The 19,589-nt window shown below is 38.4% G+C and overlaps 1 protein-coding gene across 2 annotated transcripts in view; it reads left to right on the top strand.

The window, feature by feature from the left end:
• The window catches only part of arhgap42a (Rho GTPase activating protein 42a), a 231,924-nt gene that overhangs the window by 178,562 nt on the left and 33,773 nt on the right, over positions 1-19,589 (top strand). For both annotated transcript variants that reach the window (XM_052026620.1, XM_052026621.1), the window contains exons 7-14: positions 4,338-4,442; positions 5,269-5,398; positions 7,204-7,304; positions 8,366-8,472; positions 9,958-10,036; positions 12,061-12,097; positions 13,450-13,512; positions 16,187-16,261. In XM_052026620.1, coding sequence (XP_051882580.1) covers positions 4,338-4,442; positions 5,269-5,398; positions 7,204-7,304; positions 8,366-8,472; positions 9,958-10,036; positions 12,061-12,097; positions 13,450-13,512; positions 16,187-16,261 — 697 coding nt within the window. The remainder of the gene's footprint in view (positions 1-4,337; positions 4,443-5,268; positions 5,399-7,203; positions 7,305-8,365; positions 8,473-9,957; positions 10,037-12,060; positions 12,098-13,449; positions 13,513-16,186; positions 16,262-19,589) is intronic.

Here is a 19,589-nt window from a genome sequence, read left to right on the forward strand (position 1 = left end):
CTAAGTCATTTATGTATATCAACAAGCAGCAGAGGTCGCAGTACTGATCTTTGCGGAACGCCACTAGTCACAGACTTCCAGCCAAACTAACACCCTTCCACCACTACCCTCTGTCTTCAATGGGCAAGCCAATTCTGAATCCAGTTGGCTAAGTCACCATAGATCCTATGCATCGTAATCTTCTGGATGAGCCTACCATGAGGGAAATTGGAAATTGGTTTATTATTGTCACATGTACTGAGTTACAGTGGAAAAACTTTTGCATGCCATCCATATAGATCATTTAATCACATCAGCACATCAAGGTAGTAGAAGGGAAAACCAATAACAGAATGCAGAATAAAGTGTTACAGTTACAGAGAAAGTGCAGTGCAGGCAGACAATAAGGTGCAAGGCCGTGATGAGGTAGATTGCGAGGTCAAGAGTCCATCTTATTGTACAAGAGGTCCGTTCAATGGTCTTATAACTGTGGGATAGAAGCTGTCCTTGAGCCTGGTGGTACGTGCTTTCAGGCTTTTGTATCTTCTGCCCAATGGGGGTGGGGTGGGGGGGAAGAGAGAATGTCCGGGGTGGGTGGGGTCTTTAATTATGTTGGCTGTTTTACCAAGGCTAGAGAAGTGTAGACCATGGAGGGGAGGCTGGTTTCCATGATGTGCTGAGTTGTGTCCACAGTTCTCTGCAGTTTCTTGCAGTCACGGGCAGAGCAGTTGCCATACCAAGGCCTGATGCAGCCAGATAGGATGCTTTCTATGGTGCATCTATAAAAAGTGGTGAGGGTCAAATTTGCCAAATGTCTTTTGCCTCCTGAGGAAGTAGAGGTGCTGGTGCATTTTCTTGGCCATGGTTTCTATGTGGTTGGACCAGGACAGGCTATAGGTAATGTTTGCTCCTAGTTTCAAGCTCTCAACCCTCTTGACCTCGGCACCACTCATGTAAACGGGAGCGTGCGCACCGCCCCCTTTCCTGAAGTCAAGGACCTTGTCAAATGCCAAAATACTAAAATCCATGTGGACAACATCCACTGCTCTATCTTCATCAATCACCCTCGTCACCTCCTCAGAAAACTCAAATCAATTTAGTAAGGCGTGGACTGCCCTGCACAAAGCCATGTTGACTGCCCCTAATTAGGCCAATCCCTAATTAGAACAATGCCATTGTTACTCTGATTTAATTTATGTAACTAAATTCAGTTCAAATTAGAATCACAACTTTCTAATTTTGCAAACAGTATCAAACAGTGGTGGAGACAGACTGCAAAAAATAAAGAACAGACAAACTAATTAACAAAGTTAAAACTGAGAAAGGAGGTTGAATACTGGAAATTTACACAATGTGGATAAATGGAAGCTAGTATGCTTATGTCAAGGAAATAAGCCGATTATAAGATAAATAGTTTTGGGACAAATATGCACAAGGTTCAAGTGGATAGATCACTGAAGCTTAACAACAACTTTGCAATAGTTATGAGGAAAGTGAAATGGATGTAAGGGTTTTGATTGATGTACCACAGTTACCCAACAATGTTAATGCACAAGGGAGACCTATGGCCATCACTGGAAAACCGTGTACATTTCTGAGTATTCAAAATGGTACAATGAACAGGGGAAACAAATTCACATTTAACTTTAGGAGGGCTCGAGGGAACATGGACTGTCTCCTTGATAGGAACGGAGATTGGGAATTGTTATGCAAACTTTTAAGTTTGATGAGAAACGGGCAAATTGGTTCCTAGCCATCAGCTCTAAAGCCAAAAGATACTGGCTCAAATAGAGGGGAGAGGAAAATTTTCCTGAACTCAAGCCCATATCTTCTGATTATACAAGTAAAAATAATGGACACAACTTCATACTGCAGAATGTGAGTGTGTAGAATGAAGAAAAGTTATAGGATTCTTTTGGCTCCATCATTGGTGTTTATGGGACATTGCTCTGTATTATAATAGTGACTCCACTTCAGTTATTGGCAGTGAATATCTTTGGGATGTCCTGAAAGTTCTTTATTTTAAAGTTGGCGCATTGAACTATGCACTTAACACATGATGAGTCATTTTAATATTTTTATAATTTAAAAAAAACAAAACCACAAATGTTGGAAGCACTCAATAGGTCACATTTTGGGTCAAGGACACTTTGTCAGAGCTGGAATAGTGAGAAAATAAGTGTGTTAAATTGAGAGAGGATATGAAGTGGAGAGAACAAAAAGGATGCTTGTGAAAGGGTATACGGCAATGTTGTCAAATAACAACTGTTTTAAAAATCAACAGTTGGAGACAAGGAAAAGAACCAACAAATTGAAACAAAAGGTTACAGGCGCATCCGTGGAAAGAAAACTGAGTGATTACCTGAAAATATTAAATTAAGTATTAAGTCCCAAGGGCTTCAACATTCCCAACCAGAAGATGAGATGCTGCTTCTTGGGCTTGAGTGTCATTGAAGTCACAAAGAAGCCCAAAGACAGGGAGGTCACAGTGAGAGCGGGATGTAGAATTAAAGTGACAGGCTACTCTGAGCTTTACAGACTAAATGGAATTTACAAAAGATCTGCTTTTGGCTTCTCCATTGTAGAGGAGATCATGTCATTAGCACCAATTGCAAAACAGAAAGTTGGAAGGTGCAATTGAATTGCTGCTTCACTTGGAAGGAATATTTGGGTCCCTGGATGGTGGGAAGGAATATGGTAAAAGGGCAGGTGTTTGATCTCCTCCAGTTACATGGTAAAGTTCTGAGAAAAGGGGAGTAGTTGATGGAGGTGGAGTCACAGAGGGAATGGTCCCATTGGAATGCTGAATGGGGAGTAGTGGGAAAGATGTGTCTGATAGTGCTATCCTGTTTGGAGATGGAAGCTATGGTGATGATCAATTAAAAGCTGGTACGGGTTTGGTGTGGTGGTAGTTGAAGATGAGGGGAAATCTATCTGTGTTCTGGCTCGGAGACAACAGAGTCAGAACAGAAGTGCAGGAAATGGAGGAGAGCCCTGTTTAACTATGGTAGGGGGAAAGCCATGATTAAGGAAACAGGAAGACACCTTAAAGGCATTGATGTAGAAAGTCGTCACCAGATCAGAGTTGATAGAAACAGAGAAAATAGAAGAAAAGAATGGTGTCTTTACAGGAAACAGAATACGAGGAGGTGCAGCTAAGATAGCTGTGGGAGTCGGGGCTTACAGTGGAAATAGTAGCTAACCTATCACCTTAGATGAAGATGAAGATGGAGATGTCAAGAAAGGACAGGGAAGAGTCAGTAATGGATCATGAGAAAATGAGAGCAGAGTGGAAATTGACAGCAAAGGTGATAATTTTTTTGATTCTGTACAAGTACAAAAAGCAGAGCCAATATAACCATGAATGCAAGAAGAAAGTAGTTGATGTAGAGGGATGCAGCTTAGGACTGAAGCAAGGACTATTCTATGCAGATCTTGGGCCCATACAAGTTCCCATAACCACACTGCTATCTTGGAGAATATGGATAGTGCTTAAAGCAAAGTTTTTAAATACTAGAATAAGTTCAGCCTGGTGAAGGAGAGTGGTGGCGGAGGGGAACCAGTTGGGTCTCTATCTAAGGAAGATGTGAATGGCATTCAGACCACCCTGAAGTGGTTTGGACATGCAGAGGGATTGGAGATCCATGGCAATGGTGAGCCAGTTGAAAGCAGAAAACTGGAACTTGTCAAGTGGTGGAAGTCATCAGAGGTGTGGTATTTATAAGTGGGAAGTGAATAGACAAAGGGAGAATGAATACAGTCTGGAAGAAATGAATAATGTTGGGCAGGAGAAAGCTAAAACAATGGGTCTATGGGTCAGTCCTGCCTGTGGATGAAGGGGAGATGGTATTAGAGGACTGTGTGGAGTTGAGGGACTATAAGGCTGTGGAAGGAAGATCTCCCAAGAAAATGAGGTCAATGACTGCTTGGGAGGCAGTGGCCAATGTTCAACGATGGGGTCATGTCCATGGGAAGGTGTGAAGAAGAGTCTGAAACTGACATTTGGCTTTTCAAAATAAATGATTCAGTGATAATTTCACAATCTGCTTAATATCCTGCAAAACTGTGGAAATAATTGTCTCTCAATTCTTTTATTGATACTTATAGCTCCTTCTGACCCAGTGGATAGGTCTGGACTATTGTAAATGGCTTTGAAATGTAAATTCTCCAGAAGGTTTTTGCCTGCAGATATTAAAAAGAACTGTTTGGTATAATATAAATTCAGCAGCCCCTATATTTAAATTCTGGGATTTAGTTTGTTAATAGTTTGCAAGGTGGGGCAAATCTTGTGAATTACAATTGCTGAACAGATTATTTATAATTGTTTGTAATGTGAAAATCTGCTTACTTTTCTCCAGCTGTTGGCATTCCTTCAAGGATTATTCACATTCTACCATGAAGGTTATGAGCTTGCACAGGAATTTGCACCATACAAACAGCAGCTGCAGTACAATCTACAAAATGTAAGATTTCTCCTTTTGCAAAAACCTTGGTAAAATGTTGACATCAACAATGCCGTGATTGAATAAAAATGAAGCAAATCAAGAAACAGTGGTGTTAAGTTTAGTTTTAGAAGCCTGGAGATTCCAGCAGGAAATGGTAGCTGGATATCTGTTGTGTTGCACCATGTTTATTACGTCACCTTGGAAGCAGTTATGTGCAGAGATTGCTGGATGCATTAACTTGACGCACAGTGTAGTTAGAGATTTTGTTTTGGTTGGCATTTTGTGTGTGCGCAACCTGAAGGGCCAGCAGAACATTCTACCATGCATGACATGATGCATATCATACACAGTGGAATAACCCTGCCCCTTGACAATGCACCAAAGTGGCCTGGGCCCTGTGCAGTGAAGCTTGAATGCATGTTATCATGCCCACTGAATTCTTAACACAAACTTTAGTTTTTAAGGTCCTGAGAGAATGAAAAGATTGAGGATATGGATTTTTGGCTTAGCTCTTGTACAGCAAGGGTATAGAGAGTCAGAAATGTGTGATGTTGTCTCTTTAGAACTTAGCAGGAACTTTAGGGGAAAAGTGACGAGAGTCCTTGCTGATTGGTTTAATCCATGCTTTTTATCTGACAACTTTACTGAAACCTTTTCCACACTTATGAGCAGCGCATTTCAGATAGAACACGTGTGTGTTTCCATTTAATTGTGTTCTCCAGAAGTCATGGTTCAATTTGTGCATAAATAACTGTGAGCACTATTGCGACTATTTTCACTTGGTTGCGCTTTTGATTCCCATGCAAGTATTGCAAGTAATCTTATGATTTAACTTCAACTGAAGACTAGAAATAATTTTGAAAGTACCAGGCAGGAAGTGGAAAGACTGATGCAGAGGATGAAGTCAGCCCCTCAGGATTACAAACCACCTGGACAGTGGACAATGGAGGGGTATCTCTATGTCCAGGAGAAGCGTAAGTATACAAAATATAGTCAATATATTTGAAATATCATAAGTCACTCATCAATTTGTTGCCTTTTAACATAACCAATTATCTTTTTTTAAATATTTTGTGTCTCTCAGTCCTTTCAGTTTTCTTTCTTTTCTTTTGCCTAGAAATTCAATTGCATAACACTTTTATTTGTGTTTACTTAGGGAGAAACATTCTATCAACCAGTCATTTCCTGCCCATTTCCCTCCAGGAATCTGACTGGGCACTTATAGCATGGTTTACCCTTGTGTATCTGACATAGTTTCAGTATCCTGGGGTGACATCATTCCCCATGCAAATCTTTTGATACATTATGGGAGAACTAAGATCAAGTTGTCCCAGGAACAGTCATTGAAGGACTCTCCTGGGACAACTGTGTTTAGCAATGCAGTGCTGGTTTGGGACTTCGGAATGTTACATAGTTATCTTCTAATCCTTTGATACTTCGGGGCATACCTCCCACATCATCTCCATCCAGCCCATATTCCTTCCTCTCCTACAGCTTCCTATCCACCTAGCCTCCAAGCATCTCCCTCAGCCCTGAACAGCTGATAAGGCCTAGGACCCTGAGCCAGTTATCCTCTGTGGCTCCAATGGAGGTCTCCTCACAGCCCTAGACGTCCCAGAAGACCAATCCACAACTCCATCAAGTCTTTCCCAGCCAATTTAATTGCTTGCATACCCAACCCCAAATCTACATGCTTGGCTCATGGCTGCCGGTCTTCCCTTATGAAAATATTTTGATGCAGAGAGTGTTTCATCTTGTGGGGAAAGGCAGAACCAGAGGTCATCAATATAAGATAGTCACAGAGAAATTAATTGAGGAATTCAGAAGAGACACCTTTCACCAAAGAGTAATGAGGATGTGGAAATGTTGAAAGAACAGTATAAATGCATTTGAGAGGTGGGTGGAATATCAGCACCATCCAGAGCATGGTAGTGTAGAACACAGGTGTGGTAGTGTAGCGGTTAGCTTAACGCTTTACAGTGCCAGCGACCTGGGTTCAAATTCGGCCACTGTCTGTAAGTAGTTTGTACGTTCTCCCCGTGTCTGCGTGGGTTTCCTCCAGGTGCTCCAGTTTCCCCCCACATACCAAAGACGTATGGGTTAGGAAGTTGTGGGCGTGCTATGTTGGCACCGGAAGCGTGGCGACACTTGCGGGCTGTTCCCAGAACACTACGCAAAAGATGCATTTCACTGTGTGTTTTGATGTACATGTGACTAATAAAGAGATCTTATCACATCACTTTAAGATCAGGTGACTTGTTAATATTAAGAGTTGCCTGTCTATTTAGCAACAGCTTCTTTGACTAATCCTTAAAACTTTTGTTTTGCAGTAGGGTAGAAATGTTCAGAATTTGACTGGATAACTTGTCTTTTTAAATGCTACATAAAAGAAGAAGCAATTTGGAGTGAAATTATTTGTTGCTGTCTGGTATAAATACACCATTAACCCTGAAGAGTAATGAGTAGTGGCAGTGTCGAGGGCCCTATCTTAGTTTTACAACTAAAATGGAATAAAATTCTGTCCATTGCTTTATCACCTTGCATGTCTTGGGCTTGAGTTGTGGCAGAGAAGAGGCATCTTATAAAATGATCTTCGTGATTCAGTATTTCTGCTTTGAAAACAATGTGATATTGTGATAATGAATTTTCAATGAAATTGAAATAATTAACTGTTTTCCTGGTTCTTCAGTCATTACATTAAAAATGTGACTTGATGTGGTTATACCACTATATGTATTGCTCCATTATACTCATTTGACAGCAGGTCTTTCCTTTTTAGGCCCCCTTGGGTTTGCCTGGATAAAACACTACTGTACATATGACAAAGCAACAAAAGCATTCTCAATGACCTTATGTGAACCAAAGTCAGGAGGAAAATTGGTAAATTCATTTTATTTGACATAAGCAACTCAAGGTTGACTTTTTTTGCATTATAGAAGTAATAGGTATGTCCATCTTACAACGTATATGAATAACTCTAATCAGGTTTCTGCTTCTACACCATCATTCAAAAACTCAATAATCCCTTATCAGAGCAAAAATAACTCATCCCATCTCATCCTCCTCCACCTGCCCACACTCATTGACCACAGTGTTCTCCTCTATTGCTCAGCTGGGTAGGGTCCCCCTTGGCTGTTTCAGTTCAGATCTATCCAGTCATAACCATTGTATCCTGCAAAGGCTTCTCTTCTGATTGTCCCCAAGGATCTATCTTTGGTGCCCTCTTTGTTTGCCCTCTATGCCAACATCCCAAAACACAGGATTCAAAGGTGCATCTCACTGCCACTTTTTGATTGGGCATAATGTTTATCTTGCTTCCATTAATGGATGAGTAGAACTTTTGCTGATTACATAGTATGAAGAAGCTTCCCAACAGGAGCTCTATTTCCACTTAACGACTCTGTCCATTTTTCTGGCTACCGTCTGAGGCTGAACCACATTGTGCAAAACCTTTGCATTCTTTTTGACCATGAACTGATCTTCTAAGCCTACATCTTCAAGGCCAAAATCGCCCTAGCATCCCCTTCCTAAACCTCTCCATCTTGCTACCTTTATCGTTCTTCAAGTTGCTCCTTAAGACTAAGCTTTTTGACCACCTTTTGAACACCTATCATAATATCACCTGTCATGGTGTGGTGTCATTTTTGATGCTGATCCAATAAAATGCAATGAATTGTTTTAATATGTTAACAAAACTATATAAATGCATGTAAGTAAAAGTAGTCTTGTCCAGTTCTACTTTTATTTTTGATGTAACAAGTGTTTATATTAAGTATTTGCAATAGAAGTGGGATTATAGGATTGGTATAACTTGTAAAAAAAAATAAAGATCATTAAGATGTGAAATATTGATTTACCTTTATCCAGTCAAGAATGGCTTGTCTGAAATTGTGTTGCATTTATCATGAGAATGTCTGACTTATTAATCTTTCATTAAATAGAATGGCCTTGTCACAGCTTCAGAAATTTTCAAACTGAAATTTTGCATTCGACGGAAGACTGACTCGATTGACAAGCGCTTCTGTTTTGATATTGAAGTCGTAGAACGGTGAGTTAAATATATACTGTTAAACTGTTTCCTTGAAGTCATTGGACAGAAATTGTCATTGAATATAAATCGCAGCCTGGAAACCAGCTATTCAATTCAACCAGTGTCGGTGTTTGTCTTGTATGAGAGCATAAATTCCAACCCCATGAGACTATCCTGTTCTGATATCTTTTCATACCTCTGCTTTCATTCCAGCTAAACTACTCTTAAATTCTCAAATAGTCTCTGCCAGTTCCAGTAATGTATTCCCTCTTAGTAACAAAACTTCCATTGCCCCTTTCCGAAATCTTTTGTTAATTTAATTTTTTTTTACTATTCCTCTTATTTTACCTCCTCACCTTGACCAAGGCTTCATAATTTTAAATACTCCTATCAGATCATTTCACAATTTTTTTGTAACTAAAGAGCTCAAAGTTGTCAAATATTTCTTGAATATGTGTCTTCCCACAAGGGCAGGCAGCATATAGTGAACTTATGCTGTGCACTCATTTTTCTTTTAACATCCTTCCAAGAGTTATAGAATCATGCAGCACAGAAACAGGCTCTACAGCCCGCCATCCTCCATTTCCCTCAGATGCTGCTTGATCTGCTGAGTACCCCCAGCAGCTTTTTTTTTGGCTCCAGATTTTAACATCTGCAGTCATTTGTGTCTCCATAATGCTAAAACTGCTAAAATCAAAAGATGTTTATCTTCTCCAGAAATGTACTATCTCCTGAGTTTTTTTTTCTCTGATTTAATTTCCTGATCAGAGACATCATGACAACAGAACTTGTTTCATGCACTTGGCAGTGAGAAAGAGATATTTACTGGTTAGGAACAGGGAATGAGGAGAGTCAGTGGAGGATGGATACTACAGAAGGCTGGAGCTTGAGGATGACCAAATAGGGGAAGGACAGAGGAGCAGAATGGGTGCACCTTGATATCTGGAGGAGGAGAAGCTTACACATTCCTTGTGTTTGGTTTCTGAGGTGCAAGTGGAGAATGCAGCAGAAATTTCTTAGAGGACATTGTTCGTTGTGGGTGAGGAGTTGAGAGTTATTTCTCTCCAGGTTCAATGAAGGTGCTTAGCTATGAAAAAAACAATTGTAGACTTGAAGTAATTAACTATATTGTCTATTGCCCTGTTCTGATCAGTAAGCATGCTCCAGCTTATAGTCTGCAGATTTGAAGCCATGGAGCTGTCCAAGAGTAGTGGAAATGATTTGTACAAGGACCTCAAAGGAGGAGCAAGGAAATTGTCTTGAATATTAATGTCTTCCCCTAAGAGGTGAAAACCTTTACATTGGTGCAATTTGGAAAGTTGTTTGTTGGCTGATAGCATATCTTTACTGTACAGGAAAGAAAGCTTACATTTTAGTCGTATCATTTCTAGAGCCACTGATATTTGATATACTATAAATAGTGCAAATTTACACTTGTGAAGCTCCTCCAGAATATTTAAAGTAATTTTAATTTTCCTTATGTACTTTTTTTTTCTTTTCTAGACATGGCATTGTTACACTGCAGGCTCAGTCAGAAGCAAATAGAAAACTTTGGTTGGAAGCAATGGATGGAAAGGAACCGGTATTTTTTTCTTTGCATAATGTATCTAATCAGCAAACTGGCCTGCAGTTGCATTCATTATTTGGCCCAAATTTTATTTGTCTTTGGAAGAGAACTGGCAACTATATCATAGAACATAGAACAGTACAGCACAGAACCGGTCCTTCGGCCCACAATGTTGTGCCAACATTGCTAATCCCTCCTACCTACAGCATATCCATATCCCTCTATTTTCCTCTCATTCATGTGCCCATCCAAGCCCCCCTTAAAAGCTCCCAATGAATTTGCCTCCACCACCCTATCAGGCAACTCATTCCAGGCATCCCCCACTCTCTCAATAAAAAACCTACCCCTCACGTCTGTTCTGATTCCAAAGTGTTATTATTGCCCTGAAGATCGTGGTGATTGCCTAGGGTGAGGTGGTGTAGGATAATTACCTCTTTCTGGACTTCACCTTTCTCCTCATCCATTTTGGATCTCTGATCTGAGCATGGGTGATCTAATTCTTCTTGATGCATCTCCTAATGGGCAACTATGTACCAGGGAGAGTGAGATGTGAAGTGACAGATGCTTTGTCATACTTGGCTCATTTAAAAGATGCCATTTGAACTTTAGCAACATCCTGGGAGGGGATGTGGGGAGAACCCCTCAATCCCAGGGCAACACAAAGGAGCTTGAGGTGCAGCTTTTAGTTCATCAGAGAAATAATTATTACTCTCTGCAAAACATGGAAACAATCATCCCCTTTCAGGCCCTAGCAACCTGCTCAGATTTTTTAATCGGGTCTCCTAACCTTTTTAATCAGGTCTCCTAACCCAATTTCTAATTAGTGAGCTAATTATATTTTTGCCTCTTCCAACAGCAAATAGTTTTTTTTACTATTTATTTCATCAAACTTGTAATTTAGAACACCTATTTTGAATCTCCTCTTAACACACTCTTCCCATCATTGTTTAGAATGCTGCTTAATTTTACTTGGGAGAACATTGTATTCAGTAATGTGCCCCTTGGTGTCCTTATTTGGAAGCAGACAAGGCAAACAATAGATTTACAAACTTGCATCCTTCACTGATGTTGAAGTCATCCTTTGAGACAGTAACATTTGTTTCTCTATTCCCTGACCTTGTGGTTCTCCATGCCACATAGAATAAAAAAGAAGCTTCAATGTCAAATGGACACCACCTTACCATTCCTGAAACATAGTTTTTAATTCCTTCATATGTGTTCTGTATTTGCATCATAGTGTTGGCCTTTTACCAGCTGCTCTTGACAGACTGTAGGAGTGGTACATACTTGCTCAAGGTGTTGAAACGTAGCCACAGCACTGCAGTATGCAAATACTAACCATGTATGGTGTGTCTAAGTTACTACTGGACCATAGAGATTCAAATTACCACTTTTGGCTGACTAAAATGTATCCCAAGGTTCCAAAATTAATAAATTATTCAAAAATTAATGGTTCCATGTACTTTAAAATCGTTTTACCTCAAGACAGAGAACTGCAGTAGCTATTAATGGTAAGGAAATGCTGGTAATAAGTAGCTAAATTGGCACAAGAAAATTTAGCAAATGGAATCTAAAGGATAATTATGTGATTTAACTTGCTCAGTTCATTGATCAAAATTACTGCTGAGCATCTAAACCTCCTGTTCAGTTTATGAAGTACATGAGACAAGGTGGACGTTTTGGTGCTGAGTTGGCAATCCATTTCATTTATCACCTGGAAGAAAACGTAGTTCGAGTATTTCTATTACAATTCCAGCTTCAGAATGAAATTGATTTGTTCCTTTTTGGTAAAAGATATAACAACAAAAAATGCGATGTAACCTTATACCATGTATTTTGCTACAAAAATTCTGTTAACTCCCTTAAATCTCAGAATATTATACAGCAAATAATATTATAATATTACAACCTCAGTGTTATGTTTAAACCTATGTTTATGTTTTTAGATCACACTGGGAAAAATTAATACAGGTTATTATTAGTTGTGTCTGTAATTATCAAAATTAACAAATTATTAATAAAACTTTTTTTTTTTGCAGATATACACTCTGCCTCTTCTCAACAAGAAGGAAGAATGTAAGAAGTCTTTTATTCACTAAGTGAATTCTATTAATAAATGGCCATTCCCAGAAAGATACAACTTTCACTGTTTATCACAAACCCTTTTATTAAAGATTTATGGTTCTATCGAATCATTATCAACTTCTCAAACTCTGTAGTATAGAGTTTCAATAGGCATTTAACAAATAATATATTAAAATCATGTGACTTATTTTGAAACTGTAGAATACAAATTATTTGCAATGGCATTTGACTCGGTTGGTCTCTCTAGGATGCTAGAAAATAGCCAAGAATTCAAATTAGCAGCAATTATTAATGGTACTGTGGAATAGCAGTTAGTGCTGCAGTCTCACAGCTCCAAGAACCAGATTTGAACCTGACCTCTGGTGCTGTCTGTGTGGAATCTGCCACATTCTCTCTGTGAACGTCGTGGATTTCTGTCAGCTGTTCCAATTTCCTCCTGCATCCCAAAGCTATGCTAGTAATTTATTTCAGTACTGAATAAACCGAGGAACACTTGGACCAACAAACAAAATGTTGCAAGTGAATTCATTTTTGATTGCACAGAATGTACAGTTATAATTTAACCTTTATACTTGGATGGTGTGACTTTCTTGTCTTCTCCAACTTGGACATTGCAACCATTTTGAAATGTAGTATTTTATGTACATTCTGGTGGATGTTGAGGCATGATTTTTTTTTCTTCATGCAGAACTATATTGTGAATGAAGCCTACAGTGAATATCATCTAAAAAAGCCACCATAACTCTGTCAGGATGATTAGCCAATATTTAATTCTGCTTTTGGAACATTTATCCTATTATGATAGGATTTCTAGAAGCTAAATGTTACTTAAATTGAAAAGTAGTCTCTGAACCTTGGGGAAATTTCCACAATAAATCTTTGTAACCATTTTGAGATTTATTGATGTTGAAAATTTGTTATGGAATTGATATTAAAGATATTTTAATCATTTATTCAGTCAACTGCTTTCTAATGTAGGACTGACAGCAAGGTGATGTTAGTTGTAGTAAACATAATTTGTGTTTTGATTATTTTTAAAACCTCTTCCACGATAATCAAAGATGAAGTGGCATTTTTGAATATTTAGCAAATTCACCAATTAGTGTTGTATTCCATAAAAATGTGGCATACATCAAACATACAGACATGGCATTTCAGTAATTATAAATAAGCAAGAGTTTAAAAATTCTAATGCTGAAATAACTTGATAATATTGCTGAAACCTGATTTAAGATGGGCATCTAGCAAACATAACATTGATAATTTTGATTATGTTCTCCTGCATTTGACAACTCACTGTTTTAATTACTTGTGAAAGTAAGAGACTCAATTTTGTTTTACAGTGTACCTTAATGAGGCAGGTTTTAATTTTGTAAGGAAGTGCATTGAAGCTGTGGAGATGAGAGGTGAGGGACTGACTATTGCTTCTTAACATTTGCATGTAATGACATCTAAACTGGTAATTATATTGCAATTAGAAGTCTACTTACCACGATACTATACATATGGAATCAAGTTCATATGGAATATTCAGGTTAGGGAGTGCATGTGTAGGATAGTTTACACCAGGCAGGGAAAAGAGGCAGGTCAGAGTGAAAGGGGAGAAGGAGAACAAGAAGTAGGAGGTCTAGAGGAAAGATGCAAGAGGCAGCAAGAGACAGATGGCAAGAGGTAAAAAGGAGGGTGATGGTAAGATGTGTAACATGAGGAAGGCAGGTGGAGAATTGGTTGGTAGGCAAGACTTCTGCATTAAAGAAGAAAGTGAAGTCCTCTCTGTTTCTGAGCACAAGGTGGAGGATGTTGAGCAGCTTTCAAAACTCACCATTAGTAGGGGTGGGGGAGAGAGATTGCTGAAAGGTTCAGAAACTATATCAACTTCTGTAAAGATGGTGGGGTAATGTTTGCAAGATGAATTTGTTTGTGGTGAGGGTTAAGCCTAACATTTTCCAGTAGTAGGGAGGCAGATTCAAGTTGAGGGTTTGAAGATGGTTGTGATTATGTAGCTTAAGGCAGACTTAAATTGCAATTGAAATCTCCCGGCAGATGCTGATTTGCATTTTTTTCAGGTGTTTACTGCTCAACTCGATGGCTTTAACTAGAATTTTAATGAGCAAGAATATGATGGTAACCTAGAATGGCATTATCCATTGGGAAAAGAGAAGTGCACTGAATCAAGAGACTCCTCACCATAAGCGGAGGATGATCATTCTTGCAGGATAGGGGTGGATGGGGAGAATGTCTTCCATTGGAGAATTGGGTGTTGTGGGGTTTGTTGGCAGAGTGAAGATAAATGTATCTTGTAGGGTGTGGTGCAGTTAACAAGTGAAACAGAAGAATGCTGATATTGTAGCTTGGCACATCAATGTTTAGTTAGTCAGAATATCACTTCAGTATGTGGGGCTTCTCCAGCATGGGTTGAAGGCCTTCAGAATTTCTTTGGGAGTTATCTGGAAGATCCTGTATTTAGGGATGCTGTAGATTCCAGTGGAGTTCAGCAATGGTAATGAGCACCCATGTTGAAGTACATGGCAGCTTTGATGGAATAGAGAGAAAGTTGGCTCTTAGATTAAAGTTAGAATTTAAATTAAAGAGCACACTTTAAATTTTTATATTGTGTTACCAATATGATTTGCAAAACATGCCATTAATATCTTGAGAGTCTGTTTAGCAGGCAAAGATATTCTTGAGCAGTAGATTTTTACTTATGGAGCTAAGAGTGCATAACAGATCTTTTAACTTATGAATATCAATCAGAGAATCATTTTAAACCATTATGGTGCAGGTAAAAATGTTGATGATTTTTTTTGATTTTCCTGTTTAGTCTCTGAGATCAGAGATGTCAATGTAATTTGAAATGGAATGTGTTCCCAAGAGATGTATTCGTAGCAAATATTTTTCATTTTGCTGATTTATGTAAGGGTATGACATTGGAGCAGGAGTAGCCCTACTGTTCTTCAAGTCTGCTTCACCAGTGGAGAAAACCAAGACTGATCTGATCTTTCCCTATAAATATTGGTATCCCACCTCATCCACCACCACCCACCTCCCCCCCTCCCCCCCCCCCCCCCCCCCCCCCCACCGAACACTTAAGTCAGCCTAGAATATGTGCAATGACTTGGCCTCCACAGATCTGAAATAGAGAATTCTAAAGATTCACAGTCCTCTGATAAAAGAAATGGGCTTTTAATGGGTATCCTAGTTCTGGGTTCTCCTTGGAAGGTAAACATTGTGCAACAAACTTGTCAAACTCATCAGAATATTAGGTTTCAATAAGATCATCTTAAATAAGACTAAAGCTATATGCAGTATTCCAATTATGGTCTCAACAATGCCTCCCCTACTTTTATATTTCACATCCCTTTCAATAAATGCCAGATTTCCATTTGCCTTCCTGTTTACTTACTGTACCTGCTTGCTAACTTTGTGTTTTATGTGCAGAGATGAACTTTGTATGTTTTATGTACAAGGAATTCTTCATCTCTTCCCATGACAAGTACATTTACCCATAATATAGTTTCCCTATTTTATAGAATGACATCAACTGTATGATGTTGAGTAATTAGAGTAAGTGTGTCACTCTGTGACTAACTGGTGCACCGTTTAAGCATTGCTGGAATTGATGTTTGCTGCTCAGTCATTCTGGTTCCTTGAGATAAAACACTACCTCCTAGAGGTTCACCATGAGCTGGTAAAGCTCATCTTCTCCCTGAGAGCAAGGATGTATGAATGTCCACCAAGGCTCTGAGCGTCATTTTCTTCAACCTTCTGCTAGACTCTCAATACATTGGCTCCAAAGTAATGGCTAACTTAGACATACCCAAACAGAATATCTGCAATTAAAATATTTACTGCTATTGGAAAATGGTATTTCTTCTAGAGAACATCTTAACTTCCTAATACTGTAAACAAAACTGGAAAAATTAAACTGAAAAACCTTAATAGTACATGATTTTTGATCACTTTTATAAGCTAGAATTGGAATTAACAATAATGCCATTTGATGTTTATAATTTATGTGAAAGGGCTTGTTTGATTCACATTTTTCCATATTTCATAATATTAAAATATATACATTCTTAGGTATTAATGCCATGGGATTGTACAGAATGAGTGGAGTAAATTCCAAAGTACAGAAGCTGATGAATGCAGTATTTGGTAAGAAGTTATTTTAATTTTCAAAATAATATTGAGCAGATGGTGTGTTTACTGGACATTATAGAACTGAGAATATAAATGTGTTATACTTGTGTAAAATGTGATATCTTTGTCTCTTAAATACAGCTTCAAATCCTTATATATGTTAGTGATCTGTCATTCCTGAAAACCTTTAATACATTAATAGATTTCAGTAGATAAAACTTGATTAGTTGATTTGCTGCTAAGCAGTGCCATCAAAGTTGATTTTTTTTTCCAAACATTGTTTAGGATTTGTGTAAAGTTTTAGTGTCGTTTTCAAAATGGCATTACTGCTTTTTAAGCAAGAATGAATTGTATTTATAGTTGAAGGGCATTTGAAATCAGGCAAGCTTCTGCTTAAACTGTCTTTTCCCAGTTTATGGTGAACACGTTTATGAATAGCTGCTTTCTATATAGCTATGGAAAATTTTTTTACTGGAGGATATTTGGATGGAAAGTATGCAGAGTTTAGAATTTCAGATCATATATAGGTAGTTTTTTGTTACCTTGGGACTCAGAGCAAGAGCAAGTAGTATTTAGTTAAAAAGGATTTATTTAGAAACTAAAATGGTGATAATCCGGCACCTTGGCAGATTTTCCAAGCTATTAAATGTGGCTCAGGGTACTCCTATTAGTACCCTGACCCACTTTTAATTTTCCTTTTTAACATTTTTTTCAGTGAGTAAGGTGAGTTTGAAGGAAACGGGAAACAGAGGTCCAGTATGTCTTAAAGGAACATTGGAATGAGACACTAAAGAGTTTAAAAAGAAGAATGCAATGGGGACCCCAGTGGGTTTAAAAGGAGAGTGAGAATGGGGCTCTGAGGAATTTAAAATGTGGGTGGGAGTGAGCTTGTAAGGAGTTCTGGAAGCTGGGCCTCAGTGTTTATAAGGATCATGGAATCAGGACCACAGTAATTAAAAGGGAGTGTGGGAAACATCACCTGGTAAGCCAGTTGCTGAACCACCAGGATTTCAGAACAATCAATTAGTGGATTATCAGAGATTTAGTTGTAGTATTTTAGTCGAATTTTATGGCTGTATTCTGCAGTTATTGTTAATAAAAAGTTATTACATTTGGCATTGGTGTTTAAGGGATCAAAGGCAACTGGGGACATTTTAGAAGCCTTTTTTGAGAAGTTGTGAAATTGAGGGCTGTCATGCAAGATACCACTGAGATTCAAGTGAAGAAAACTGAATCATTCCAGAAGTAATTGTCGTTGGTCAGATTTTTAATGATCAAGTACTGGGAAAGGTATAGTGAAGAAGGCCCCTTGAAATCTCCCTTAAATTTGAAATGGTTGAAGATTCTTTGCTGCCTGCAGTAATCATGTGTTTGTGATCTGGGAAAATGTGTTAAGAATACGCACAATTGATCTTGACTTCAAGATTTTAAAAAAATTAACATATGTATGATGACATCTTTGGGTTTCCCTCCCTTAAATCTCCTTACGTCCCTCTCCATGGTTTTCATTTTTAAGAAAACCTGTGCGATCAAACTTTTATTCCTCTTTCCTATTCTTTGCATTGGTGGGTCACAGTCTGTTTTCTTTTTACCTTTCTGTAATGTGACTTTGTTACATTAATGGAGTTATATATTTCCACAAATATTCGTTAGGCTGAGAGGATTCTTTGCTGTTGAACTGTAATGATTCTTCAGAGGTGGAGTGAGAGTGTTTTTGCAAACAAACAAGTTCACTTTGTTTACTATTTGTGCATACTACGATATTTTGCATCCAAGTCTTTTTCCATGAAAGATAATTGAGTTGTCAAAGTGAATAAGAGGATTCCACATGAAACAAAAACCCAGGCTTCCTCAAGGCAACTTATTCAACAAAGGATATGTGAGAGTTGCATTTAAACGGAGGCAATAGTGAAGCTCAGAACAGAGATGAGAGCTGACGGTTAGGCTCGGAAGGCAAGAAGGAAATATTTTACGGAGTCAAAGGATATTCCTGCTCATTTCAGATCACATAGGAAATCAATTACATGATGGTTTAGTAACTAACCCCAGGATAGAAAAGATGTTGTGATGCTGATAGAGGTTTATCAGCAAAAGGGTGAACATGCTGCAGTGATGAATGAGAGATCATAGAATATAACGAAAGAGCAATGGGAGATTGGGAAAAAACCTAGAGAATCTAGGTTAATAGAAAGTACCAACTGCACCTTCATGGTAACCATTGTACCTCAAAAAACAAACATTGTGTGAGGTGTCAATTTGAAATGTGCTGTGGAAGTAAAAGTATCTTTTAGCTACACATAGTTGGTAATTTACATGGAAGCTCCAGGCTACAACTCAGACCTGACACTTATTCGTCACTAATGTGTGTAAAGAAATTAATGAATTAACTTTCAACAGAATTTTTAAAAAAATGTTTTCAAAGAAAATGCTCTACTAATACCCCTGAAATTGGATGATGGAGCCCTCTCCTATGCAGTAAATCCTCACTGTACCGAAGAATCACTGTGTTCCTAAAGCGACATGGCTTTCATGGAAAGCTAAAGTTCACCGTGTTAATTGACTAATTTCTTTAACCTGCCCAAATAAAGATCTATCTGATGTGCTATTAGGCTGGAATATGTTGAATTTTAGCTGATAGTTCCATGGAGAACTGTCAGCTAACTGCAACTTGTGAGCCAGTTTGTTTCGACTTCCATGCCTTTGCAAGTCAGGAATGAGCTGGAGGTCAGGTGCAGGCATATCAGTGGCATCTAAAAGCAGTTTAAAAACTTCCAAAAGCAATGCACTGTCAAAAGGCCATCAGGTCTGGCTACTCGTAGCCCACTCCATCTCTGAATAACCAGGGCATCAGGCCACAAGGCCACAAAAAGCAATTGTGAACATAGGAATACCATGAGCAGTGGACCAGATCAAGCACCAAAGGGTCTGTTTTACAATAATACATGAATAACAAAGTAATTATATTTAAGAAATAGGTTCTTAAACGTAACAAATTCTTAATCCAAATTTAAGAATCCAATGTGTTCCAAAACCTTTTCTTCAATAATTAAACAACTAATTTGTACAAATTAAATCTATGATTAACCCACTATTAGTTCCTTGTTTTTGTGTTTTAAGTGCTAGACAGCCTTTCTCTGAACAGAACTTTGAGAGACCATATTATCAGAACTTAACTAGGACTGCATGTTGCCTGACCCTTTTTATAATCGTTGAAGATGTTGAGGACAATAATAGTTCATCAAGTAGACAAGAATGATGTCTCAAGGGTATAAACCAGAAGCACAAGATTATATGTAAAAGAGACATGCTGGAAAATATATTCATACTCATGAATTAGGCCACA

This window comes from Pristis pectinata, chromosome 11, assembly GCF_009764475.1.
Source record: "Pristis pectinata isolate sPriPec2 chromosome 11, sPriPec2.1.pri, whole genome shotgun sequence".
Classification (NCBI taxonomy): Eukaryota; Metazoa; Chordata; class Chondrichthyes; order Rhinopristiformes; family Pristidae; genus Pristis; species Pristis pectinata.